General features: G+C 40.4%; 2 protein-coding genes across 6 annotated transcripts; one reads left to right on the top strand and one right to left on the bottom strand.

Annotated features, from left to right (window-relative positions):
- The first annotated feature begins 2262 nt into the window (after window positions 1-2262).
- ZBTB5 (zinc finger and BTB domain containing 5) lies at window positions 2263-15011 on the top strand. 3 transcript variants are annotated; one of them, XM_026712738.2, is made up of 2 exons: window positions 2263-2406; window positions 12122-15011. In XM_026712738.2, exon 2 carries the CDS (start codon window positions 12126-12128, stop codon window positions 14148-14150), a length of 2025 nt encoding a protein of 674 aa, XP_026568523.1. In that variant the 5' UTR covers window positions 2263-2406; window positions 12122-12125; the 3' UTR covers window positions 14151-15011. The 3 variants fall into 3 exon arrangements, with proteins under 3 accessions (XP_026568523.1, XP_026568522.1, XP_087782470.1); XM_026712737.2 differs by lacking the exon at window positions 2263-2406 and adding an exon at window positions 2526-3011; XM_087926344.1 differs by lacking the exon at window positions 2263-2406 and adding an exon at window positions 2634-2843.
- A 1330-nt stretch (window positions 15012-16341) lies between these two features.
- On the bottom strand, window positions 16342-27211 carry GRHPR (glyoxylate and hydroxypyruvate reductase). 3 transcript variants are annotated; one of them, XM_026712734.2, is made up of 9 exons: window positions 27018-27211; window positions 25399-25529; window positions 23093-23165; window positions 22266-22382; window positions 21867-21955; window positions 19769-19873; window positions 18736-18871; window positions 17302-17432; window positions 16342-16582 (listed from the first exon to the last, which is right to left on the bottom strand). In XM_026712734.2, the coding sequence occupies exons 1-9, from the start codon at window positions 27104-27106 to the stop codon at window positions 16461-16463; spliced, it is 993 nt and encodes a 330-aa protein (XP_026568519.1). In that variant the 5' UTR covers window positions 27107-27211; the 3' UTR covers window positions 16342-16460. The 3 variants fall into 3 exon arrangements, with proteins under 3 accessions (XP_026568519.1, XP_087782472.1, XP_087782473.1); XM_087926346.1 differs by lacking the exon at window positions 27018-27211 and adding an exon at window positions 25830-26402; XM_087926347.1 differs by lacking the exon at window positions 22266-22382 and having other exon boundaries at window positions 27018-27196.
- Between the last annotated feature and the right edge of the window lie 360 nt (window positions 27212-27571).

Genomic DNA, 27571 nt, shown 5'->3' on the forward strand with positions numbered 1-27571 from the left:
CAGCCAGCATAGCTTGGCTATGGAATTCTGGGAATTGAAGTCCACAAATCTTAAAGTTGTTAAGTTTGAGGACCCCTGAATCTAGCATGCTTTTTTTCTCTAATTAAAATCTCTTCTCTAGAAACGTGCCTTGATTTCCCCCATACACAATCCACAGAATTCTAGAAAATTATTGCGAGTTCAATTTTCACTTTTTTTTTTTTTTAGTTCTGAGGAATAAGCTACATAGCACTAATTCTTTCTTCGGTTATCTCTTTAACTCAAAGGGCACGATATTTTATTTCCTGGGACTGTTCAATTCAAAAAGATCTTCAAAAAGATCTTGACTCTGTATCAGAATGGTCAAACAAATGGCAAGTTCAAATCTCAACAAATAAATGCTCTGTCTTACATATTGGCAAAAAAATATATCAGAAAATAAAATACAAGTTGAATAGTCAAGACCTTGTTGATGATCCAAACTCTGTCAAGAACCCTGGAGTACTCATCTCAAATGATCTAAGTGCTAGAGCCCACTGTAAGTACATAGCCAAAAAGGCATTAAGAGTTGTTAATCTAATCCTATGTAGCTTTTTCTGTGGTAATATCACACTACTAACTAGAGCATACAAAACATTTGCGAGATCAATACTCGAATACAGCTCATCAGTCTGGAACCCACATTACGTATCTGATAAAAACACAGTTGAGAAAGTCCAGAAATATTTCACAAGAAGAGTTCTCCACTCCTCTACTCGTTGCAGAATACCTTATGCCACCAGACTAGAAATTCTAGACCTAGAAAACCTAGCCTTCAGTCCAATCTTAGTATATAAAATCATACATTGCAATGTCCTACCTGTCAATGAATACTTCAGCTTCAACCATAACAATAGAAGAACACACAATAGATACAAACTCAAGGTTAATTGCACCAAACTTGATTGCAGGAAATACGACTTCAGCAACAGAGTGGTCAATGTCTGGAATACTCTACCTGACTCTGTGGTTTCTTCCCCAAACCCCCAAAACTTTAACCTTAGACTGTCTACTATTGACCTCACCCCTTTCCTAAGAGGTCTGTAGGGGGCACGCATGCCTATCATCCCTGTCCTATTGTTTATTTTTTTATTTTTCTTATATGTATCCATGTATTCATAACTATGTTTTTACTTATACCTATTATCTTGTAAGCAATTGACAAATCAAAATAAATAAAATAAATAAAAATAAAAATATTTATTTTGGTGACTAGTGTTTTGGATTCAAGGGTTTGCTTAAAAACTGCATGGGCGGTGTTCACTATTTGAGAAGTCAGTTACCCTACCTGAAAATAAGTTTTAATCCTCTCTTACAGTCTCATTTGACACAATCCAAGAGTGCCTCGTGGTTTTTTTTATCCCTTGCTTTTAATAAGCTGAAGAACAAATTATGCAATATAAATAATGTAATAGGTGTAATTTCCTCTGAGTGTAGAAAAGGATTTTGTTCTTAATTCCCCCCCAAAATCCCAGTGATGAAAAGTAATTTTTAGCACACTGATGGGAAGAAAAAAACCCTTTACTCTTCAGGAAAGGTTTGTTATTTTCCCTCCCATGAGATTTAGACCTTAGATAAAGTATTTCTTGCCTTAAGGCACGCTTAAACGAGCTGCATGAATCCTGTTGAGGTTTCCAGAAATGAGAGCTATTGGCAGAGTGGCAAGGATCATAAAGAACAAGCACAAGCTAAAGAGATAATCAAAAGTTCTTTATAATGATTCAAGTGAATTGCATGGTGTAATTTTTTTACATAAATTTATTGGGATGTCCAAAAAGATCCGATGCACGCTTTCCTAGGATTAAGATTCATATATACAGGTAACAATTTCCTTTAATACTTTTATAATGCCTAAGATGCATTGGGTTTTATATACATACATACATACAAACACACACGAAAACACTTGGGATAATTCGTTATTCTTCCGACTTTTTCTTCTTCCAGTATATCCCACATTTAGGAAAACACACGCAATGGTGCAGGTCTCTGAAATTTCTGGTTTAGTGCTAAGTCATTTGCGGACTTTCCATCCGCAACTACCAAGAAGCTTTTATAACGCAGCAATCCCGGCTTCTGCATTCACCAAGGATCGGGCGCACGCGCCGAACGTCCCCCTCCAACTGTTGAAATGCCAGAGTCTCCGGCGGATTTTGCGAGCCGCGAGTGGGCGACGACTTGCGTGACGTCACTTCCGTCTGGAGTACCGCCACAGCTTGGGGGAGGGGAAAGGCGGAGACTGGCAGCGAGTGAGTCCGCCCCCTAAGGAACGGAAGGAAGGACAAACGGACGCCACGGGAGTAGAGAACAACGGGTGCCCCTCCCTCCCGGAGATACGGAGTTCGGGACGGGAGGGGACGATCGTCGCCTAATTTTTTTCCAGCGCAGGTGAGGCCGTGCACAACGACAGTTACAAAGAGACGACCAAATGTTGGGCGCGCGCTGAGCTGTGATTGGGCAATGACATGCGAGTCTAATGTAGGGCGCGCGCGAGGAAGGGGCGTGGCAGACGGCAGCGGGCGCGCTGCGCTGCGATTGGCTGCGAGGGGCGCGTTAGGGGGCAGTGGAAGGCGAGACGATGCGTGTGGCGGTTGGAGGGGCGTGCGCGGGCGCGTGTGTGTGTGGTGGGGGGAGAGGGAGGTGGGCTTCACTGAGCTCTCGAGGGCGCGCGCTTCTTGCGCTTTGGGCTTGAGCGGAGGAGCCGGTCGTGATCCGCGCGCGGAAGCATTCCGCCGGGTGATTGGTGAAGGCGGGGATTGGTGTCGGCCGCCTGATTCTTCCCAGTGCGGCCCGGCCTCTCTACTTGTGGGAGGGGGGCTTCAAGGGTGAGGCACGCATGCTCCTTGGTGGTCCGAGGGGGGCGGCGTGAATCTCTCGCAGACTGTCAACGAAAAGAGAGCGCGAGGTTGCTGCTGCTGCTGCCGCCGCCGCCACCGCCACCACGCCCCCTTTCCCCCCTTCCCGGGTTCCCGGCGAGGGCGGGGCATGGACTGGTGAGTGGCCTGAGGAGGCCTGGAGCGGGGTGGGGGGTGGGGGGGCGTGTTCGCTTGCTGTCCACAGACCTTATCATGGGCCTGTTGCTTTGGAGAAGCCAGAGAGGGGCCTCTCCAATTGACTCTGGTGCCTCTGAAAGGGGTCATTCAGCTCTTCCCCTCCCCGAAGAAGCGGGTTTCCATAGAGCGCTGCTTTGCGCGGCCGGTTGGAAACTTCTGTTTTGGGGCGTGTGGGTGGTGGGTGGGGGTGTTTGGGGTGAAATTTTGCTCTTGTCTCCTCCCTTCCAATACCTGTTTTGGTTGCTGAGTTTAATTTGGTTTGGGCCTTTTCTGGGGGAGGAAAAAGTCCAGGTACTTGAAAGCTGAACTTGAGTATCTTTAAAAATAAATCTTGCCTGTATCCGTGAAACTCTAAAGCTGTTCTTCCTGTAGGAACCTATCCAACAGTAGAGATTAATTTCCTTGCTATCCTCGATTGAAAGGTGGATATAGTTGTCAGGATTTTTTTTTTAATTGGGACTTCCAGAACAAATACAAGTTAACATTTTAGTTATTTTAAACATTGTGGGTTAAGTTCACTAGAACCCTATTTTTTTTGAGGAGGTTTGGCCGTGAATGGTACCTTACATGTTATCTCTTCCTAGGAATATCAACAGCATGTATGGTGTTTATTAAATGTTTATTTTGAGATTTGATTTGGTTCTATGGAAAAATACCAACAAGTCAGTCTAGTTCAGGATAATTATCAGTTACAGTTTTGGATATTCAAATTACTTTTCTTGTTTAGATAACTTCTCACTCAGATCTTAATATTTGTGCAGGATAGGAAATGACAGGGTGAAAATGATGCTGTTCCCATGGCCACAATTTTTGTCTAATAACAATTCTAAAACATAGTTTAGAAGTCTCCATGTCTGACTCTTTTCAGTTGGGTAATCTGCATGGCAGCTTGTTGTGATATCCCAAGTACCAGAGGTGAAAGGAACCTTAAATCTGTTCGTTAATACTTGTGTTTTATTACACAGGTATCAACTAACAGCTTTAACGTTCCTTTCATTTTGTTCCTTTTATTTAGTGTATTAGAATACACTGACTAACTGCTATTAAGGTTGGTCATACAAAAAAAAAACCCTCAGAATTATTATGTGGTGCATTTCTCTCTCTGCTATATTCATATTATAATTAGATAGAAATAACACGAGAAAGTAAAGTGACAGGGAAATAAACAGACTTCTGATGGATTAGCCTATTTTTCCATATAATTGTATTAGACCAGGGATGTCAAACTCAAGGCCTGGAGGCCAGATCCAGCCTGCGGGATACTTAGATCTGGCCCACGAAGCTGCCCTTGAAACAGCAAAGGACTGGCCCGCGGTACCTCTGCCAGTGAAAACGGAGCTCCAGAAGGCCACAGGCGGTCTTCCTGAGCTCTGTTTTTGCTGGCAGAGGGTTGCAGAAGGCCATCACAGCCAAAACTGGAGTTTGGGAGCCTGTTTTCACTGGGAGAGTGTTGGGCCGCCACAGGCACCCCAACACAAGTGATGTTGAGCTGGTCATGCCCAGTCTGGCCCCCGAAGTCAAATACAGCCCTGATGCGGCCCTCAATGAAATCCAGTTTGACACCCCTGTATTAGACTAATGTACCAATGTACAACAACTGTTTGGAGTTTCAGACAGAAATCTTTCTTCTTCCTATCTTCATGTGCTTGTGATTATACCTGGGATCTTTCTACATACTGCAGAGTTTTATGGCTTTCTGCTCTTCCTTAACTCTGTATCTTTTTTTTTATTTAAAGTATTAGAAGTCCACAAACACCCATGTTTTTATAGAAGCTCAAGATGCAACTTTATCTTGAATTCTGTTCCCTCAGAATAGTCGTGTATACTAAAAGGCAATCGTTTATATTAATTTTTAAAAATATGCTTCAGAAGGATTCCTATATGCTATTAAATTGTATATTTTTTGTGGGATAAAAGTATGGTTTGGGATGTAGATTTTACTTTATTTAGGCAAATGCAATTAAATATTTTTCACTGTTAGTACATACTTGCTGCTCCTTACTTTTCTGAGATCAAAATAGAGTAATAATTATATATAGCGCATGATAAAAGCCACTTGTCCATGAAGAAATAGTTTTGCAAACCTTTGAAACTGTTGAGTTGTTAACAAAATAAATTAAAACATCCATTTGGAAGGAATATTAAAAAGCATCCCTTTCTGAAAGTTAGAGGTGACTAAATAGGACCATGAAACCATAATTACTTGCTCCTTATCCTGTTTTATGTTGGAGCTGTAATGTCAATCTCAGATTGAAAACAGTATTAACTTATTCAAGAAAAGTGTGGGCACCACAGTCATATAACCGTCCTAAATTATTCTATCTCAAATAGACATTAAGACTGTATATAAGAAAAAGAAATGGTCCTATACTTGTGACAGGTAGCTTATTAAATATTTATAGCATTTAGATAACATATTAGATAAATATGCAGTAGAAGCCAAAGGTGAGAAAATGCAACCAGCTTCCTAGTCCTGAATATTGAATCTTTTGCACTACCTCCCCCCCAAAACAAAGCATCACAACAGCACAAGAGCTTATGGTTGTATCAATTTTGCATCTTTTGCCATTACTGCCAATAGCACCTGGGAAATAAGGAATGACATACTGTAGCAGAGTATCTTTCAAGTGGCTCTTGAAGATAGCTCTCTGGCTATTGATGGAAATAGGATTTTCATGTGTGTGAGATAATTCAATAATTAATTAAATATGGATTTAGCATGTTTATGATGGAAATCTGTTTTATTTAAAATAATTTCATCAATGATATAATCCATTTAAAACCCAACACCTTTTTAAGAAGCCCATCCTGATGTGCGCAAGCCTACACATATAAGGACAGATTTCTCAACCTAGGCTATCTTTATGCATCTTGTTAATTTGCCATAGACCAAACTACCAGTAAAAAAAAATTCTTCTCCAAAGTAATAATTCTATTTTTATAATTCTATTTTTCCCCCAAATGCAGTATAGAACCTTATAGCAAGCTACTTAGAATGGCACTCCTCTTCCACCTTTTGATCTATCTGCTGTATCCCTTTGTATTGTTGGAAGTAGTGATTCCCCTGTCTTCTAGGAAAACATTAGAAGAAAGGAAGAGGTGAAAACACAAGCAGGGTCAGGTCCATCACCCCCCCACTCTTTGTCCAGTAGGGCTTTTACAATAGCTGGAGCCAGCTTACTTTTCACAACAAAGGAAGGAGAAAATTACAGGCATGAGATACAGAGAAAAAACCCTACAAACTAGCTAAGATCCTTTCCCATAGAAATCAAATGGATGGCAAGCTATAAAATTTGTGAAAAGCAAATCAAAAGGCATAACAGGAATCTCAGGATAGTGCAACCTAATGCAACAAACAGCTACTATAAAACAATTACCAAGATCCCAGGAAGAGATCCCAATATCAAAAGACAGGAACTCATCACACACACACAAATCAAAGACTTCAAAGTTTCACACTTACAAAATCAAAGGATCTGACGGGTATAAAAAAGGGTTTCCCTACTCACAAGATTACATTAATCCTAGGAATGCTGTGAGATTTCTTACCTGCCTTCCTATTAATAAACTGATTCTGACTTTCAAGGCAGCTGACCAAATCATTTTTCATTTCTCCCAGCCGGGAAATTTGAATCCACAAAAGGAAAGAACTTTGCCTATTACAAAGGGCAAGGGCTTCTTTTTCCTTTCCTCAATTGGCGACTCTGGTGGTTTCCCGGCCAACCTAGCCACCGGACGGGGTCCGGAGATCAAAACCCAGCCGGCATGGACCTTCTGTGTCCAGGGAGAGCATCCATGGACCCTGCCCGGGAGAGTCTCCTTGAGACTTGAACTCAACGGCTCAGATCTTGTTATTTGGACGAAAGACACACCAACATTCAGGGCAGTGATCTGAACCCTGAAATCAGTAACAGAGAGTCACAACCCATCCCGGGAAGACATGAATCAGTTACTGCATGTTTTCCTAACTCAGGATGAACTATTGAAATTATTTTGAGAAAACAGCACAAATAACCAACCAACCTATTAAAGGGCAAAAGCTAATCTAATGGAAGCCCTAGAGGAAATAGGAAAAAAGCCCCTCAACTGGTCAGAATTTCAAAAGACAACCCAAAAGGAAAATCCTGACACCTTTTGGGTTCGTCTCTCAGAGGCAGCTGTGATATATGCCCACCTAGACCCAAGCTGCCCAAAGGACCAGAATTTTAGCCTCAGCCTTTGTGGACCAGGCTACTAGTGATATCAGGGATCACTTCCATTGTATTGTAGCTAACTGGCCCACCTTGGAAATAGCAGAGTTGCGCAGAATCTCAAACTTTTGTCTATGACCAAAGGGATAAATTAAAAGAGGAATAAAAAGATATGAAAAGGAAGATAGAGAGACATGAAGAGCTAAGAATTTTGTTGCCATGCACCATAATGCCAGGCAAGTACAGTGAAGGACTGCTGCTTTCAGGCAGGGATGCTGGCAATGTAGGCAATGTAGGTACAAACATTGCTATAAATGTGGTAAAACAGGGCATTTTGGCCGATACTGTAAACAAACTTGGTTTCGCGGTCAGCCTCAAGATTTGCCCAGAGGCTCCATGCCAAGCAATAATCCATATCATAGAGGCCAGCAGAAATATAACCAACCTCGCGAGACACCTACAGCCCTTTTCCACATAACAACGAACACAGAGATAATGCTAGATCTCAATGGGGCCAGGGAAGGGAAGGGATGAGAAGCTTTCCCACTTGGAACTGAACCCAGAAGAATATTTCTTCCAACACTTTTAAAGAAGTGAATACCAAGAGATTGGGATGACTCCATTCCAAGATACTGAGGATCACAGGGTTAATTCTTCTACTTCATAGAGACTTTCTTCAACTGAAGCTGCATGAACACTTAATAAACTATGTTTGGGCTAGCTAATACAAGAAGCTCTACCATTTCTGGAATTTAACAAATATAAAGGAGAACCACAGTCATTTGTTTAATTGTTATCTTGAATGGGGAATTTTGGTGAGTATGGCAATATATCAAGGTACAAAAACAGAGCAAGTCCATAAGGCTTTTGCAGTTGTTGCAAACTTGTGTGTTGGAGGTTGAAACCAGGAACAAAAATCTGGTGCTGTTTTTTTTTAAAAGACATATTCCCTTTAGTATATTAAAGAACTGGATATATCCTATTCATTTCAATGTTCTTCCTGGCAAATATCTTATAATCTGTACAGAAGTTGTGTGCAATTTCCATTGCTATATTTATTTTGGCTGCTCCCTTTTTTATCCGTCTTAGCAGCTTTGAACTGATTATTGCAGAGGATTTAGTCCCATTGCTCTCTTAGTTTGAGTTTTTTCATTTGTTTTTCTCTTCTCCCTTATTTTCTGTTATTGGACTATATACCCCTGTATAAAATTAGACAAAGGGCCACAGATGGCTCCTGGTGTAATAAGCACTAGAAATCCAAATTATTAAATATATTCAGTGAATACAGTTAAATGGCTAAGACAGATAATAGATTTCTTCATGACTTTCAAAAGTGCAATAAATAAAATTAATAATTCTATATCTCAAAAGCTCATTAACAAAAACCAGAAAAGCACATTTTAGTCTATTGTATATACATATATTAAATGTAAGGCATTTTTATTTATAATATTTGACTGAATCACTTAGAATCAAATACTACTATTTAAAACTTATTCTCCAAAGCTTCAAGCCAAAATTGTTTTAGTTTGATTGATGGTTTTAAATGGACATGTTTGAGATTAAATCAGAGCTTTACTTATAAAAACTGTATGCTGCATAATTAAACTATTTCATATTTTTCTATTTAGGGCAGGGATGTCAAACTGGCTTTCTTTGAGGGCTGTATCAGCATTGTAGTTCTCCTGTGGGCAGTGGGGGGGAGAGACGGGACGGATGCCTCCTGCACCACTGTGCCAGCCAAAACGGGGCATGGGTCTCCCATGCCTCATTTTCAGCCTCCATGGCCTCCTGCAGCCTTCTTCTGACCAAAAATGGGCTGTGCGGTGGCCCCACAACTCCTCCATGAGGCCCATTTTTGTCTGGCAGAGCACTGCTGGAGGCCGGGGAGGCCAAAAATGGGCCTCACGGTGCCTCTGCGCAGCCTGTTTTTGGCCAGCAGAGTGCTGCAGGACGCCGTGGAGGCCGAAAACTGGGCTTGGGGGTGCTGAATGCACCCTCCCACAGGCCGGTCCTTTGATATTTCCAGGCCAGTCCTGCAGGCCAGATTTAACCCCACAGGCCGGATCCAGCCCACAGGCCTTGAGTTTGACAACCCTGATTTAGGGCATTTTTATAGAAAGTCTCAGAAAACATGTATAGACTCTTATTATAGTTTACTTGACCCTAGTTCCAAAATGTGACTATTGCATTGTGGAAAGGAAAAAGAAGCCTTGCCCTTTAAGGAAAGAGGCAAAACTTTTTCTTTTGTGAATTCAAATTTCCGGGCTGGGAGATTTTACTGCAAAATAATTGGTCAGCTGCATTGGAAAACAGAATCAGTTTATTAATAGGAAGGCAAGTAAGAAGAAGTCCTACAGTGTTTCTGGGATTAATCTAATAAGTGAGTAGGAAAACCCCTTTCTTATACTTCAGGTTGATTTTGTAAGAGTGAACTCCTGAAGTCTTTGATTTGTGTTTGTGTGATGAGTTCCTGTCTCTTGAGATTGGGATCTCTTCCTGGGATCTTGGTAGGAGTAATTGTTTTATAGTCCAATCTCTGTTTTTCCCTGATCCTTTGTAGCTATCAGTTTGCACCTGGTTGCAATACCCCAAGTTTTCTGTCATACCTTTTGGTAAATCTTTTCCTTCCTGCCATACTTTTTATGACTGTGTTTTGGTGAGTATTTCCTTTCATGTGTCTGAGGGTTTTTTTTTCCTTTTCCTTTGAGAGTTTGCTTTTGCAAATTTTATAGTTTGCCATCTATTTGATGTCTATGGGAAAGGATCTTAGCTAATTTGGAGGCTTTTTCTGTATCCCATGCAAAGTGAGGGCTCCTTGCATTTTCACCTCTCCTTTCTTTTAGGGGAATGTTCCTCCCCCTTTTGATATTTTAAATTTTCTTTTTCTTTTCCTAGGAGAGCGGAGAATCCTAACTTCCAACAGCATTTAGATTCAAACAAGATTATAGATGGAGTTCCAACTCTGCTATTTTTCTTGCTCTAGGAGATTTCTAAGATAATAAATTATATGCCATATTTCTAGATCAGTGAGTTCTATGAACTACTGGCAGGTCGGTGGCTGGGAAAAATGGCAAAATTGCAGTAAATTATTGTTTCTCTCTTTCCATGAAATAATCTCATGTTTGTCTTGGAAGTTTATTTTTCTTATTGATAATAAGCAATGACATTCTAGCCCAAGGACTAGATTGTATTAACCAGGATTTTGATGGACTTGTGCTGTTAGGGATATTTTTCGAGAATGGTATTCAGGAATAGGCAAGTTTTCCTACTTAAAATAGACTAATTTTGAATGCAAGATATTTCAGCTTTCATTAGAAGATGTTCTGGTAACTTTGTTTAGATAAAGATGTTTTCTAGTAAACCAAGCTTTTAAAAATGGCTCTATTCATTTTTGTCCCAAATACAAAAGTACCTGAATTATTTGAGGGAAAAGGAAACATTTCATCCAATTCTCAGTGTCTGCCCGTTTTTTCAGACAACTCACAATCTCCTCAGTTTCTGTGCTGGTTCCTTAGCGATTGTACTAAATTGACTCTCAAAAGTGTTTACTTCGATATAATTATTGAAAATCGAACAACAGAATGTATTTTCTACTGTTTAGATTGGAAAAAACTCCAACTTAATATTTTATTTGCAATTTGCATCCATTCATTGTTACTACTAATGAATTCATGACATGGAATACAGTTGGGACTGGAATTTTGGTTGTAAGTCGAGGCAGTCACCTGACTGGACTTGATTTTATGATAATTCTTATGGCAATCATTAAGCAAAATCATATAGTTGTAAGTTTGAATCATGCAGTTATTAAATGAATCTTGAGGTCATAGGTGTGAAGCCATTCTCCCCAGTGGCCAGAAAAACATTGCAAATGGTCAGATGGCTGCGGAACACTGCAAACCAGTTGCAGTGGGAATTCAAGTGACTGTAACTGTTTTCCCTTTTCCTCACTCTCTTGCCTTTGGAATGCTTACCTGGCACTGGAATAATCACCAAGAAAGGAATTGCTTGTATTTACATACATTGGAGAGGAAGGGATTACAAGAGAGCAAGCAAGTACAGCAGCCTGGTTGCTCTCTTATAATTCTTTCCTCTCCAATCTGCTCTGGTGGAGGGGAGGGGAAAGTAGGATTAGCATAGAAGAAATTACCTAAATATTCCCTCCCTACTCTGAGGAGCGAAAAGAGGGCAAAAAAAAAAAAAAAGGTCAGTCACAGAACAGTGCATACTCACTATAATGACAATTATACCGTATGACTGAAAAAGCTACAAAGGTTATAAATGTATGCTTGGTGGCAAAGTTATTTTTCCAACACCATCATATCTTTGTATGCTTGCTGAACAAGTAAGCAGTCAGTAAGATCTCGCAGTAAGCAAAGTCCACCTGTATTGTCAAAGAGACTCATAATTGACAGTGCAATATGTTAAATAAATGCTCTGTAGGATACCAATGTCATCCATAATTTGTACTTCCAAAAATGGTTCTAGGTTTCATATAGGACTTGAGATCTTAAAATCAAAAACAATTGATGACTGTAATATAGAGCTTCTTTTGAGTTCTTCTACTAAAATTTATATTAGGAGAGGATAGATAACATTTGGGAATGCTGTTAGTGCTGATGAATAAACTTGCCAGCTTGTCTTCTGGTAAGTGAGTGCCTTTTATTCAGCACACCATTGTACCAAGTATTTTGTGAGAGTATTTAATTCTAAAGGTATTCCCAGTCCAAAAAGTTTTATAAACTGTACTATAATAGGATCCCTTTTGTTTTTAAAACTTCATTTTTTTAGTTGGGATAAAATACCAAGATGTTCATATGCTTATCTTTTTAAAGCATGTTTTCTTTTCTTTTGTAGGATCATGGATTTTCCAGGACACTTTGAGCAAATCTTCCAGCAGTTGAACTATCAACGGCTTCATGGTCAACTTTGTGATTGTGTCATTGTGGTTGGAAATAGGCACTTCAAAGCACATCGTTCTGTTTTGGCAGCATGCAGCACACACTTCCGAGCTCTCTTCACCGTGGCAGAAGGAGATCAGACTATGAATATGATCCAGTTAGACAGTGAAGTAGTGACAGCTGAAGCTTTTGCTGCTCTCATTGATATGATGTACACCTCTACACTCATGCTTGGAGAGAGCAATGTTATGGATGTGTTGCTAGCAGCTTCTCACCTCCATTTGAACTCTGTGGTAAAAGCATGCAAACACTATCTCACTACAAGGACATTACCCATGTCTCCACCAAGTGATAGAGTTCAAGAGCAGAATGCACGCATGCAGCGGTCTTTCATGCTTCAGCAGCTTGGGTTAAGTATAGTGAGCTCTGCTTTAAATTCTACCCAAAGCACAGAAGAGCAGACAAATTCTATGAGCTCGTCGGTCAGAAGCAACATTGAACAACGAAGTGCTTTTCCAATACGGCGTCTCCATAAACGTAAACAGTCTTCTGAAGAAAGGGCTAGACAACGCATTAGGCCTTCCATGGATGATTCTATCATGTCAGATGTTACTCCTGAAAGTGCACAGACTGTGGTTCATTCACGAGATGAATTTTTTTCCCCAGACTCCTTGAAAATTGTGGACAATTCCAAGACGGATGGTGTGAGTAACCAGGAAGATAATACCGTTATGTTTGATCAATCCTTTGGTGCCCAGGAAGATCCTCAAGTGCCCAGCCAATCTGACAACAGTGGGGGAACTATTTCTCAAATGTCTATGGCATCGCAGGCGACTCAAGTTGAAACTAGTTTTGATCAAGACACCACTTCTCAAAAAAACAATTTTCAGTGTGAGAATCCTGAGGTTGGACTAAGTGAAAAAGAACACATGAGAGTAGTGGTGAAATCTGAACCTTTGAGTTCTCCAGAGCCCCAGGATGAAGTGAGTGATGTCACATCCCAAGCAGAGGGAAGTGAATCGGTTGAAGTGGAAGGTGGAGGAGTAAATGCTGAAAAAATAGAACTGAGCCCTGAAAGCAGCGATCGTAGTTTTTCTGACCCACAGTCTAGTACCGATAGAGTGGGGGACATTCATATTATGGAGGTAGGAAATAACATAGAACACAAGTCCACTTTTAGTATTTCAAACTTTCTGAATAAGAGCCGAGCCACTAGTTTTGGTGCTAGCCAGAATCATGAGGACAACATTCCAAATACAACTAGTGACTGCAGAATGGATGGTGATGCCTCTTATTTAATTAGCCCTGAATCTGGGCCTGCTAATAGTCATTCTTCAGCTTCTGTTTCTCATGTAGAGAATCCTTTTAATGAGAGCACAGACTCGCATTTTGTCAGGCCTATGCAGGATGTCATGGGCCTGCCTTGTGTACAAACGTCTGGCTACCGTACAGCAGAGCAATTTGGGATGGACTTTCCAAGATCGGGCCTCGGATTGCATTCTTTGTCAAGGGCGGTAATGAGCTCAAGGGGGGGCGCCAACAGCTTTCCTGGGTATCGTCGCATAGCCCCCAAAATGCCTGTCGTGACTTCTGTTCGGAGCTCTCAAATGTCAGACAATGCTCCGAGTTCTCAATTGCTAATGAACGGGGCTACTTCCTCTTTTGAAAACGGGCATTCTTCTCAGCCTGGCCCACCACAGCTGACCAGAGCGTCGGCTGATGTTCTTTCAAAGTGTAAAAAGGCCTTATCTGAACACAATGTCCTGGTAGTAGAAGGTGCTCGCAAATATGCCTGCAAAATTTGCTGCAAGACTTTTCTGACCCTCACAGACTGCAAGAAGCACATTCGCGTGCATACTGGGGAGAAACCGTATGCTTGCTTAAAGTGTGGCAAGAGGTTCAGTCAGTCGAGCCATCTGTATAAACATTCCAAAACTACTTGTCTTCGTTGGCAGAGCAGCAATATACCCAGCACTTTGCTTTAATTCTTTTCCTCTGTCCCATGTTGCCAATAATTTTAGGAAAGCATGGAGTATAAGAGGCAAACACTTACAGTGTGATTCTGCCACACACCTTAAAAAAAAGGCTTGATTATTTTTAATACTTGTACCATACCTACCTCACAGGGGTGTTGTGAGGCTTAAACAACTTTTTAAAAGCGCTTTGAAATTATCCAGCTCTATCACAAACAAAAAAGATTGCAATCCTTGGGAGAAAGCCCCATTGAATGTTCTGGGGTTTATTTCCAAGTAAGCATGTTTAGGATTGGGCTGTACATATTACATAAGGATACAATACTTGGTATTGTTCTTTCTGATTGGATGGTCTGAAAGAATAAAGCCTACTTGTACAGCTAATGCATAATTAGCTAGTATTGTTATAAGATGAAGGGCAAACTTTTTAATGGCTTTTTTAATGATGTGAAAGCATTTATCTGTATAATAGGTCGCTTAGTGTGTGTGAACAACATAACAAAGAGCTCTTTATTGTGAAAGGTTACATATCTTGAAGATGAAACCATCTTTGCACCTCAAAGTGCTTTTAAAGTGTGTGATAGTTTAACATAGTTTTAGGGGTCTGAATGTATTTTTGATTGTTTTGCAGTAACATACACTGTGTAATGAAGGTGCTTACCTTGAATACAATGCAAGTACGTTTTAGACTGTCTGATATATGTGTGTGTGTGTATGTATATACACACACTTTTGAATACTGCAAAATTTAGGTGTTTCATAGTTTTCCTTTTGTAAAATCTTGTACTAGAAAGTGAAGTGTTTATGTATTATTCTTGATAGTGTTTCTAATCAATTTGTATTCAATGTGTTAAAATTCAACCTAAGTCTTAAGTCTACTGTTGTTATTTCAAATAATTTTCATTTCTTGGAAGTTCAAAGTAATCTGTTTAATCACATTCTTTGTGATTAGGATTCCTTTAAAAATCCTCGATCCTTCTAAAATATTTCTTCCCTTTATTACTCTATACAATACTTAAAGCCAAGTGGGTCTAAGAATATTGTGCTTGTATCTATGATATGGGACTTATTTTGCAGTGGCAACTGCTAAAAAAAATACCTTACTGAACTAAGGTTGGCATTTATCATGGCTGTTAGATTAACTCCCCATTTAAACAACAGTTTCTGTGTTTGAAGGTTAAGGACATTTTGGAATATTCCAGAGTTCTAAAAGACACCCAGCCTGCTTTCATGCTTAAGGTAGGACTAGAACTCAGGCTCTCCCCGGTTTCTAGCCTAGTGTTTTCAACCACAAGACCAAGGTGGTTAATTTTTTAATACTTTTATTATCCTACCATCAAATTATAATACATCTCTCTTCACCAATAATTTCTGCTACTAAATGTAGTGTTACTGGTAGCTGTATCTATAGTCTCTGGTTTTTAGGCTAGCTCTGTAATCTATAATGTAATCCATAATTTTAATGTGGCTGAGATTGTGGATGTAGCTGTGAGGAAAAACAAGCAACTATAGAAAGTTAATTATAATCTTTACCCAGATTATATGAAAAAATTGAAACACTAATGGTTTTTTTTAATGCAAATTCTAAATTAGGGTTTTCTTTTTATGATTTTAGTGACATCTGGCAGCAATTTGCTAAACTGGTACTTGTCAATATTGGAAACAAAAATAGTGCAAGATAGGGGAGATACATAAATTTACCATCTCGGTGGCAGTCATTTCTGCTGACTGGGCTGCCAGCAATTTCGCAGTTCAAATCCCACCAGACTCAGGCAAAATGAGGACCCAGATTGTTGGGGGCAATAGGCCGACTCTAAAACCATTTAGAGAGGGCTGTAAAGTACTATAAGGTGGTATTTAAGACTTAAGTGCTATTGCTATTTGTTTATGTATTTACTGTATTGAAGAGTTAGTTGCTGATGGGAAGAATAAGACTATGATACCATCTAACCTTTAATGCAGAATGTAGATGTCTGCTAAAGTTATAGATATATTCAGTCTATTAAAATAATGTGCCTGCTTAAATGCACTTGTTGAAATAATTGACAAAAGAAATCTTTTAATTCTTAAGCTTGCTTTCTTACCTGTGCTGTTAATTGGACCCACTGTGGAGGCATATTGAAACCATAGTGCATAGCTATTCATCAGTTCTTGCAAGTTTTAGCATATTGCTTTTAAAGAATTATGACACAGAAAGACATGATTTATTATGTGTTCTATTTTATTTGAAAGGCAACAAGCTCAATCAGAATTGACTGGGGACAAAAAGTTAAATCCACCATGTTTAAAAACAATTTATACTAGCTTGAATAGACTAGCTTCTCATAGTCTAAGTTCACTTGGCATATTTTCTCCTTTCAAACCAGCCAAAAGATTGTTAGCAGCCAACACTGACATTGTATTCCTTGTTGAGTAAGTGGCACTTCCAATATGAGGCAAGATTACTGTTTAAGGCATGAAAGATAAAAAAAAAGTATCATTAACACATACTACATGTAAAGTGTAAAAACAACCCTTTGTTAAATTAGTGCATAAAAACAGTGCCTTTTAATTGCAATGTCAGCTTAGTCACAGCCTAAGTGTGCCAAACTAAGTGGAGTTACAGTGGTTCATTGTGAGAAAAGTATAGTGAGCGGAATGTCTTGTTTTTCTTTTCCTCTAGCAGCTCTGATACTTTGGGAAATACTAGGCTGATGCTCTAACTGTACAGAGGCATAGAAAATAGTGCTATAGATTAGGGATGTGGAATTATTTAACAGATCTTTTAGGAGGGTGAAAGTTCATTCTCCAAACTTCTGGGTTGGTTTCATATACAGGCTACGTAATATCTTCAGTGGAATTTAGGGGGAAAGTATTACTTGGCTGGTAACGAAACGTTCGGAAACCAACCCACAAGCTCGGAGAACGAACCTTCACCCTCATCCTACACCCGAACTACAGATATTTGCCACTATTGCAGATCTTCTATGTTTAAATTGATCAACTGATCAGATTTCTATCCCTTAAAATTGCAAAAATCTGCTCAACTATGTATCTTCTCCTCAAAACCACAGATCTCTTATCTGCAAGCTGATCAAAATGATCCATTATTGGTTGATGCCTGCCAGCCACCATCTCCGTATCAAAAAATGCCAAAGTAGCAATGCAAGTTAGATCATCTTACCACAATTTTTGAGAGAAAGAAGCGGATGGTCTGTCGGCAGAGGTTCTGGGGTTGTGACATCCAAACCAGCTGCAGCAATTTGCCCATTCACTAAAGCTTCATAAAGATCATCCTGATTGACTACTGTCCCCCTGGATAAAACAAAATAAGAGAGATGGGATTTATGTATACTTCTTTTTTATTCTATTGTCTGATTCTTGGAGACCTGACAAGTTCCTGTGGCTTTCTTGGCAAGGTTTTCAAGAGTAGTTCGACATTGCCTCTGTGATAGGGCTATGAGAAAGTGGCTGGCCCAAGGCCATCCAAATGACTGTGCCCAAAAGGGGACTAGAACTGTCTTCTAGTTTCTACTTTGATGCCTTAAGCACTACACCAAACGGGCTATCATGCTTGGAAATACAAGAAAATTCCTGATTTTGTCCCTTTGTGGATTTTGGCAATTCAGAAATAACACTATATGTTATTTTCCTTACTTGCAGAGCTCACAGGTGTAACAAACAATCTTGCACTTGGGGAAAAAAGTCCCAATATGTCACATGATACTGCTGTGACAATGTGAGTTGGACACCCCTGCCTTAAAACTTATTGCACATTCCCCCCCATCATATTGCCTTTTCATATTCGGAAAGTAGATTGATTTCTCTCTGAAGTGGCTGAGGGTTGAACGTAATGATCGTCATTTGATTATTTTCAAACATGGTGCTTGAATATAATGGATGCACAGAGAAAACTTTAGATCTGAATTATTTAAGCAACACATGATTCCAATAACACAGGAAGAAATAAAACTATGTGGAAATATATCACGGCAGTGGTAGTAACCTCCACAAAATTGGAACTCTATTCCAGGAAATAGGTACATTTCCCTCCCTTAACACAATGTCATGTCCACAACAGAAGCGGCAGCAGCAGCAGCTAATGCAAGGATGGAGAAATACTGAATGAAACATTGACTGAAATATCAATTTTCTTCAGCAATGGAAATTAATAATCAGCAAGACCTAATGCTGAATATCCCATGTAGCAATCACAGGGGCAGTAGGTTTGCTCTTTTAGGAATAACATTGTTTAAATAGTCGCATTATAGTGATGGATATTCAAGAGATACAGTATTTATCTACCTAGCTGTAGAATATCCTGTTGGGATGTTTACATACACAGGTTTTTTTTCTTTGATTTGCCCTTTTAGTGAGTCAGCCACCAAAAGCATTTGATGTCAACCAGTTGAAAAAGGCTGATCTATTTCCATATAGCTCAGTTTTCCTCAACTACCGTAGCTGAAAGTGGATTATTGGCCAGAGGCAACTTTCTCATGGCAGGTGCAAAATTGAGAAACAATGGGAGCTGTGTGCTATGAAGAATACAGGTGAATCTGGGTGAATTCAGTGATATAGAATAGGAAAGAATAAATAATGGGACAATATTTTTTTTCACCTGCTTGTATTGATGAATACTGATGTTTTCTTCATCTTATGAAAGAAGTCCCGATTGCACATCCCTTGGGTTTCAGGCACCAAAGAACAAGTTACAATGACAAAGTCCGACTCCTCTGCTAGCTTATCAAGGGATACTTGTAAAACAGAACAAAATATTGCCATCAATTATTAAGAGACTAGATTGCTTTTGCTGGCCTTCAGTCACCAGTTTTTCCAATAGGTCAGTTAGCAAGGAAACTTGCCAATGAGTCATTTGTGTGGGTGTAGGGTGATGTCATATTTAAGCCTAAACTATTTTCTTTTTAATACTTTTTCTTTTTTTACACTTCACTGGTAAAATCAAGTTAGAGCATTGTTAAGCAGAGTGTTTCTTCTACTAGTTTTTAGCCAGTGATGTGAAGAAATATTGCATCTCTATTACATTTGCCAACAACCACAGGAATAAACAAGGGAAAATAATGATCCTGATATTTAAAAATAATCCAATTAATGCTTACTTTTGAATGATTTAGCAGGTCAGTTTTACGTTGCTGTAAATCAAAAATCTAAACATCATCTAATTTATGCTGCACTTTGATAATTTATCAATCTCCTAATCTTCCATCATCCAATATAATATTTTTTCATCAATGATCCTGGTTTGTTCTGCCAACCTAGAGCCATGTGGGATGTTCTTTAAACAAAGATCAAAGTAAATTCTTACTTTCCTCCTATTTATATTTCAAATTATTTAAGGCTGGCATCTATATTCCTCATCCTCTTTAAGGAAAGGCCTGCACACCTTTTACAATTCCCATCATAAATACAAAGATTAAAATTTAGTTATATCTTTCTAAAAGTATAATCAAGTATTCCAAGAATTACTTCATGTAAATCTTGTTTAATCTCATGTTTCATTAAAGTTGTTTTCTATTTAAATCTTGTTTAATCTCATGTTTCATTAAAGTTGTTTTCTATTTAAATTATTTAGAACAATTGGTGGATGAAAAACATATATAAACAAATTCATATAAATAAAACATAACTCTCACCAAACTCTGCTTTTAATTCCACAGCAGCTTCAGGTTTGGGGTGACGACCTGTATACAAAAACTTCTTGATTCCAAAAGGTTTCAGGCGATATGCTACGGCCTGCCCTAGAAGCAGAAGGAAAACACAAAAACACTTCACTTAAGAAATATAGTCATTTCTGAAAAATCAAAGGTGTTTTCTTCCCCAATTTGGTGTCCCTCAGATGTTAGATTTCAGTTCCCCCCAAATAACTTCCAACTAGGCAAAAGACTCTGCTATTAGCCAAACAATTAAGGAAAACAATTCCAGGATTATAGATATGAACCACAGCCATGTCTCATTAATGCAGCCCCTATACCACCCCAACTTGGTCAAGTAGAAAAGAAAGAAAAAGAAGAGAAAAAGACGCCAGGCCCATGATTAGCCAAAAATATACTTTACTAAAGCCAAAGTGGTCACAGAAGAGGCAAAGCTGGATCTGAGAATTTGGTGCACAAAAGATAAGAGTTAACTCTCCCTTGATTGGCAGGGGGCCAGCCAATCAATGCTCCATCGAATGAAAAAGTACTTTTCTATGGATATCCTGCTAGATGATAAAAGCAAACCACAATTAGCCATGTTCAACACTTGTCCTGAGTTGGTCAGTGCCAGCCAATTTTTTTTTACTTAATTGCTAGTCTCAATTCATTATAATTAGCTCTACTCTGACTAAGTACTGTCAGTTGAATCAAGTATATTTATTTGAAAGTGTATTTCAAATTATTTGGGTGGCACTGCTCCAAACAGACCCTGTTCGTAATCTAGGGGTTCTTGATTCATGATTCCTGCTTGAAGAACAGGTGGCAATCATGGCCAGGAGGGCCTTTGTCCAACTGCAGGTTGTGTACCACTTACGCCCTTTCCTGGACCAACAATCCCTACTCAGTCACTCACGCCCTCGTCACCTCCCATCTTGGCTATTGCAACATGCTCTACATGAGGCTGCTGCTGAAGAGCAACCAGAAGTTTCAGTGCAAAATGCAGCAGTCCACATGGTTTTGTGAAGACCTCAGCGTGCACATGTATCACCTCTCCTGCGGGAACTGCATTGGTTGCCGATTTGCCTCCGGGTGCAATTCAAGGTGCTGGTGGTCACTTCTAAAGCCTTCCTGGCTTGGGACCAGCTTATCTTGAGGGACCATCTCTTGCCAGTCACATGTACCTGACCCACTAGAGCCAGGAGGCAACAAATCTTGCAGGTCCCATCCCCATTTGGTGGGACCCAGAAGAAGGGCCTTCTCTGTGGTGGCTCCTTCTCTGGAATATCATTCCTGCAGGCATTAGACTGCCCTAGGGTAGGAAGGTTTATTTTACTAATTTATTATTTTATTATTCCTCATTTTATTTTATTTCTTTCACATTATTTTTATATTTATATATTAAGAGCTGTGGGTGGTGCAGTGATTGGAATGCAGTAATGGAGGCTACTTCTATTCGGCAGGTCAGCAGTTCGATTCTCACCAGCTTAAGGTTGACTCAGCCTTCCAGCTTTCCAAGGTCGGTAAAATAAGGACCCAGATTGTTGCTAGGGGAAATATGCTGACTCTGTAAACTGCTTAGGGCTGTAAAGCAGTATGTAAGTAAGTCTAAGTGCTATTACTAAGTGCTATATCCGTGTAAGCTGCCTTGAGTTGTCATGTGCCAGTAGCAGCAATACAAAATTCCTGAAATAAATAAAAGTGTCTACTCTTATTCTCATCCGGAGCAGTATTTGAAAGTCTGAGATCTGAATGACTGCAATGACAAAATCAAAAAAAGGCAAACCGGTCTCTTCTGGGGTAACAGTTTATTCGTTTAAAGAGTAATCCACAGGAGAAAGTCCACTTTGCACTAGACTTGCTGATAAACCTGAATCTCAGTTTTGAAGTTCAAGTCTCCAGTTTTGAAAAGCTGGCACCACTGTACCTCTCCACTGCGTTGCGCTTGCTACTGTAGATACTCAGTTAACAATAACTTGGCACTGATTTAAAGTTTGAGTTGAGCTGCCATTTAATTATCCGAACCTACCTCATTGAAATCATTTTATAGGTAAAAGAAATTTGAATTTCCAGGTAGATCTTTTAAAAAAACAAGGATTACCTATTCTTCCGAGCCCTATAATCCCAACTGTGCTGCCTGAAAGTCCGTAGCCGCACATCCAAAGAGGCTTCCATGTTGTCCAGCCTCCGCTGCAAGAAAAAAATCAAAATGCAAAAGGGGCATTAATTAATTACTTGCAAGAGGCCAGTACTATGGCTATAGAATTCTCCCTGTGCAGTCCAGCAAGAGACTTACAACTGTTTACTGTTGCAAACTCAACCTTTGTCCTAAAGGCGGCTGCTTTACCAACACCGCCCCCTGAAATTTGCTAACGTACAACAGTCATTGGATGACTAACATCCCAGAATGGTAGATATCTGATTACTGTCACCTCCAAATATTCAAGCCAGTACAATATGCTCCCCAGCTTTTATCCCAAGCAAAATTGCAGATACTTACTTCTTCACTTCCACCACTGATTCGGGCAGCCTGCGAGATGTGGCTAGGAGTAAAGCTACTGTCAGCTCAGCAGTGGCATCGGTCAGGATGTCTGGCGTGTACCCCACACGGATACCACTAGAATTTAAAAAGGGGCTTGTTCTTCTCATTTTCATCACCATTTATTTGAGGCGGGCACTTTTAAGCAGGGTACTTGAGCACCTTAATCAATATAGTACGTAGGTCAAGGCAGCAGGACTCTTCCCCCATAAAAGAGTAGAAGTAATCCCTGGAATAAAACCTTTGCATATACAGTAATCCAAAGCACCGACAACATGTTTTATCTTGTAAAATTTATATAATCGGAGAAGAGGTGCATGAGTGAACTGGCCATGGATGGGTCAACGTAGCATACAGAAAATAATAAATGGAAGAAAGTGTTCTGCTTCCCTTTTGACATAATTGGCTTCTAAAAATGAATGTATGTAACGTAATAAAATACAAATGCTTGGTACTTTACAATAATCATAGTTTAAAAGCCAAATGGTTGAAGTATGTTGAGGCAAGTAACTGCAGTTCTTAAAAAGGACACCATTCTTTGAACCTTAAAACCCAAGCTACTTTAACCAAGCCCCAACCAATTAGTGATTTTTCAAAAGAACAGCCTTTCCTTTAAAGAGGTTGGACCTGCATTATATATATTTCAGTTGCTGTTTTTCCAGGAAAAAGAACTCTGGGTTTTAGTGGCGAAAAGAAATTGGGCAGACTTAAACCTCCCACTATAATTCTCTCCTAATCTCTCCTGCTCTGATGTAGAATAGCTGAATTTTAAATTATACAAGACTTACCGTTTTTTAATTTCATCAATAGCTAGATGGTCATATCCCACTGACAATGTACTAATTACTTTGAGGCTTGGCCCTGGAAAAAAATGAAGACTGCATGCTCAGAATGAAAGTCATTAAGTCATGAAAACAAATATTATTTACAGCATGGCAAATGATAGTTTATATCAGCCTTATCACCCAATCAACTACCATAATATTGGCAAAGCTTGGCAAGCAAAAAAGATGTTTTTCAGTCTTTGAAAAACCTCATTCATTAATAAGACACAGAAAAATTGGGTAAGATTTAATATGAACGTTTAAAAAAAAAATCAAAAGAACCAATGAATGGAAGCCCACTTTTTATGTAACTGGGTTTACAAACTTCATTTGCATCATCAGTCAACAAAAATTTAGTTCAAGCATTAAAGTCCACTAATCCTAATCAATCAGTGGAATAGCAACTAATGCACAAATACCATCCTTATCTCAATCAAACATTTTTAAAAGATTGTTTTCTTTTTAGTGTGCATTCAAAGCAAACCACAAACCTTTAGTAAGATTCTGGAATATATAAAGGTTCCCCTGTCCGGTCATGTCCGATTCTAGGGGGCGGTGCTCATCTCTTGTTTCTTAGCCAAGGGAGCCAGCATTGTCAGAAGAAATGTCCGTAGTCATGTGGCCAACATGACTATATGCCAAGGCATACAAAATGCCAAAGTGGTACCTATTTATTTAATCACATTTGCGTGCTTTCGAACTGCTAGATGGGCAGGAGCTGGGGCAAGAATGGGAGCTCACCCTGTTGCGCAGTGCTTGTATCTCAAACCCGGGCTGTCTGCTTTCCAGCTGACAAGCTCAGCGGCTTTAACCACTAAGCTATTGCAGCCCCTTCTGGAATATATAACTATCTAAATTGACTTAAATACTTATTTTGGGTGAACAGTCCAAATCATATATTGTTAACAAACAGAAAACTGTACAGTTCTATTTTCAGGCTTTAAAATGGCCACAGCAGTTTTTTATGGATTTTAAAAATCCAAATGTTTAGCAAGTCTCTTCCCCCCACTCACCTATTTTCAGCTCACTAATCAACTGCCATCTTATGAGGTCAATGCGTGAGGAGTAAAAACTCACCACAAAAAACCAATGCACTTGCACAACCAATAGCTGTGCAAGAGGAATCTTCGGCTCAATGCTGGAATAAGAACCAAAATCCCTTTGCCCCCCAAACCCATACAACACCTGGAGGGAGCAGGGGAATTAACAGAGCCCTCCATGCATTCTTACTGAGGTTTTGTAATAAAGTAAATTGGGCATTTCTGATAAACAAGTCAAATCCACAGGATGACCTCCATGTGTGCAATCCCAATTCAGACTAATACATAAATATTCAGTTCCAGAACAGGCTATTCTGAGGTACTTTAAGAGCCTACTCACACATTCAAATGAAGGCTGAACAACAGGATCTTTTATATGCAAACAAACCATCATTTAAAGGATGAGATTAATTACTTTTATGTTCAGCACTTAACAGAATCATGGCTTAAAATTCTTCAGTATTATGGTTTATTATATTTAAAGAGAAAGGCCAGACTTTCTTCAGCAGATACCACAGAAGCAGAGAAATATGAATGCAACATAAAATGAGGGGATTTAACAGCACATCTGGCTCAGGGAATGTTTTTCAGATCCAGACTGTCTGGCCAGATATCCTGAGGGGTTGGAGGCAATCCTCCACAGAAGGAAGGAGACAGGAAGGAAAATAAAGCTGGAGTTGGATCCAATCCCAATCATCTGAGGCTTTTCCTCTGAAAGGAATTAGAAAACTAATTTTGCTCTCCTAGAGTGAAATACTGCATTATTCTCAAAAGTTACCAAAGCAGCTAATAAAAATTTCCCTGCTGTATAATAGTTTGGTGATAGTGAGCAAGCTAATGTCTGCATAGGTAACCCTCAACCTATGACCACGATATCGGAAAATTCATGGCTAAGTGTTGATATCATTAAGCAAGACATCACACGATCGTGACTTGGAAGCCTCCCTGCCATCTTCCCCACTGACTTTGCTTGTTGGAAGATGGCTGGGAAGGTCACCAATGGCAACCCTGGTACTCTGGGATGCTGCAACTACTGCATATGCAGGCCGTGGCCCAAGTGCCACTGTGAGGACGCTGCCATGTGCAAAGACCAATTGTAAGCCACTCTTATCAGCGCCATCATAACTTTGAATAGTAGCTAAGTGAACGTTCGTAAGTTGAAGGCTACCTGTAAATACCTCCATACGCACAACCTTTTCAAGCAATATTGCTGCACTTCTCCACACTCACCTGCTGCATCTAAGACTTCCTTGTCTATCCGGTCAGACAGGAGACACAGGAGGCCATCTTTGCCAGCTACCCCGGCTAGCAATTCTGCCTGTGGGATTGGTTCCTCTGAATCCCACTGTTGGATGTTGCAACTGAAAGGGAAGGAGGAGGCAAGCCAAAATTAGATCAAGCAGCAATCCAATGTCCTGAAGGCTGCAACCTTTTTATTGCTTAAGCAAACAAGGAAAACTAATTGCGAAAACACATTTTGGGGACTTCAGGGCAAAGTTACTTAACTTTGGAGTTATTCGGTATTCCTATTTTCCTATCCCAGAGGATGAAAAGAAGAATGAAAAGACAGCTACTCCTTCTCACAATGAATAACAACTTTGATAAAACAAAGCTCACCCTGTGAAATATTTAAGGAAAATAAGATATTAATATGTACTTGCATTTTAGACATTGAGTCCCAATCACAGAGTAATTCCCAATAATTTCTACTCCCAGGGATCAACTAGAGAAGACCCCGAGTGGCTATGACCTTCTTCAGATTGGACTGGCCAACAACTGTGAAGGACAATAATAATTTTGGCAGAAGTGGGAAACTGTAATAGAGCTAGTACATATGGCTTTAACGCTTGCCTCTATCCACCTGGGCCAATGCTAGTTTAAGGAATTTAGATGGGCGAAGGCAAGAATAAATCGGGGTTCGTACCAATCTAGGCAACTTTTAACACTTGTGGATTTGACCTCCCAGAATTCCCCCAACCAGCCATGCTGGGAGTTGAAATCCACAAGTCTTAAAAGTTGCCAAAGTTGGGACACCCCTGCTCTAAATTAACACCGAAGAGAGGGGCTCCTGCAAAAAGGAAAGGTCCAATCCATGTCTTCACAGCAGAAGAAGAATCCCCAAACGCAAAAGAAAGGAAGAAGGCTAAAGGGAGAAGAAACTTCTCTTTAGAAGCGAGCCTTCAAATTCAACTTGGGAGAACGCTCTTCTCAGCCGGATCTGCCCGTTGCCTAACAGGGAACAGGATTGAACCCGTGGTTATTATACCTGCCCTTCCCCCTGCCGTGTCCGGGGAGAAGGAAGCAGCGAAGCGGGAACCTGGGACTGCTGCAACCCGCGCCCTCCCCGCCGCCTGTAGCCCCGCTAGAAGGCATTGCAGCTGCGGGCCCTTTAAGCGGCCCTGCTCCGCACCAGTTACAATTGAAGCTCTAATGGGAAGCAAGTCTTTCTTTCTTTCTTTCTTTCTTTCTTTTTACAATGCCCCCCCGTTCTGTTTACACGCGCGCACTCGCTTCTCACGAGCGCGTGAAGAAAAGTTTGGACACGCACCCGGGCTGCAAAAATCCCCAGATTTTTCTCAGCCCCCGGCTGAGAAGCGTCGGTTTTGGCGGTCCAGAGGTTCGCAGCCACCCCACCGTCCCCACTCCCGTCGCCTGCTCATAGGCGAGCCACCCAACCGGGGAGGGCTCCCGCAATGGCCGCAGTCTTTCCGAAGGGCAAAATCCTTGAGGAAAAAACACGAGTCGGGCACATACACACACCCCCTTCGGGGAAAGAAAGGGGGGCGGAAAAAAACTAACAGATTCCCCTTCCTCTATTTGCGTTTAGGAAGCCAGGCGAGGCCACTTACACGCCGGCCTGAGCCAAGACCGCCTGCCCCGCCGGGGGGATCCTCCGAGTCACAAAGACCTTCATGAGCTGCTGCCCCGCCGAAATCATCCGAGCGTCTCGGCTGGAGTCCGGCTGGTGCGGTCCGGCCTTCGCCGCCTTTTCACCCTCGGCCCGGCGGGAGCAATCGGCCCGGCAGCGCCCCCTGGTGCCCGTCGCCCGCCAGGTTAAACATTTACCTTCCGGGCAACCTCGGAGTTGGAGGGAGCCGTGCCTCCCATGAGCTTTTGGAGAGCCTTATTTTCGGGTGAAAAGAAAGAAAAGGAAGAAAGAAAGAAAGAAAGAAAGAAAGAAAGAAAGAAAGAAAGAAAGAAAGAAAGAAAGAAAGAAAGAAAATAAATGCAGATCAGATTGGGCGCAATGGAGCCTTGGTCTGTGGGTGTATACTAGGATAGTTTGGCAGGTGGAACAGTGGCGATTGTGCAGATGTGTGTGTAGAGGAGGGGATGGGGGCAAGGACTGTATGCTCAGGATCCTAACATTAAAGTTTATGTGTTTTGCATTACCAGGAAACAG

Source organism: Pseudonaja textilis, chromosome 2 (genome assembly GCF_049901715.1).
Source record: "Pseudonaja textilis isolate UNSWEBS1 chromosome 2, rPseTex1.2, whole genome shotgun sequence".
Taxonomy (NCBI): domain Eukaryota; kingdom Metazoa; phylum Chordata; class Lepidosauria; order Squamata; family Elapidae; genus Pseudonaja; species Pseudonaja textilis.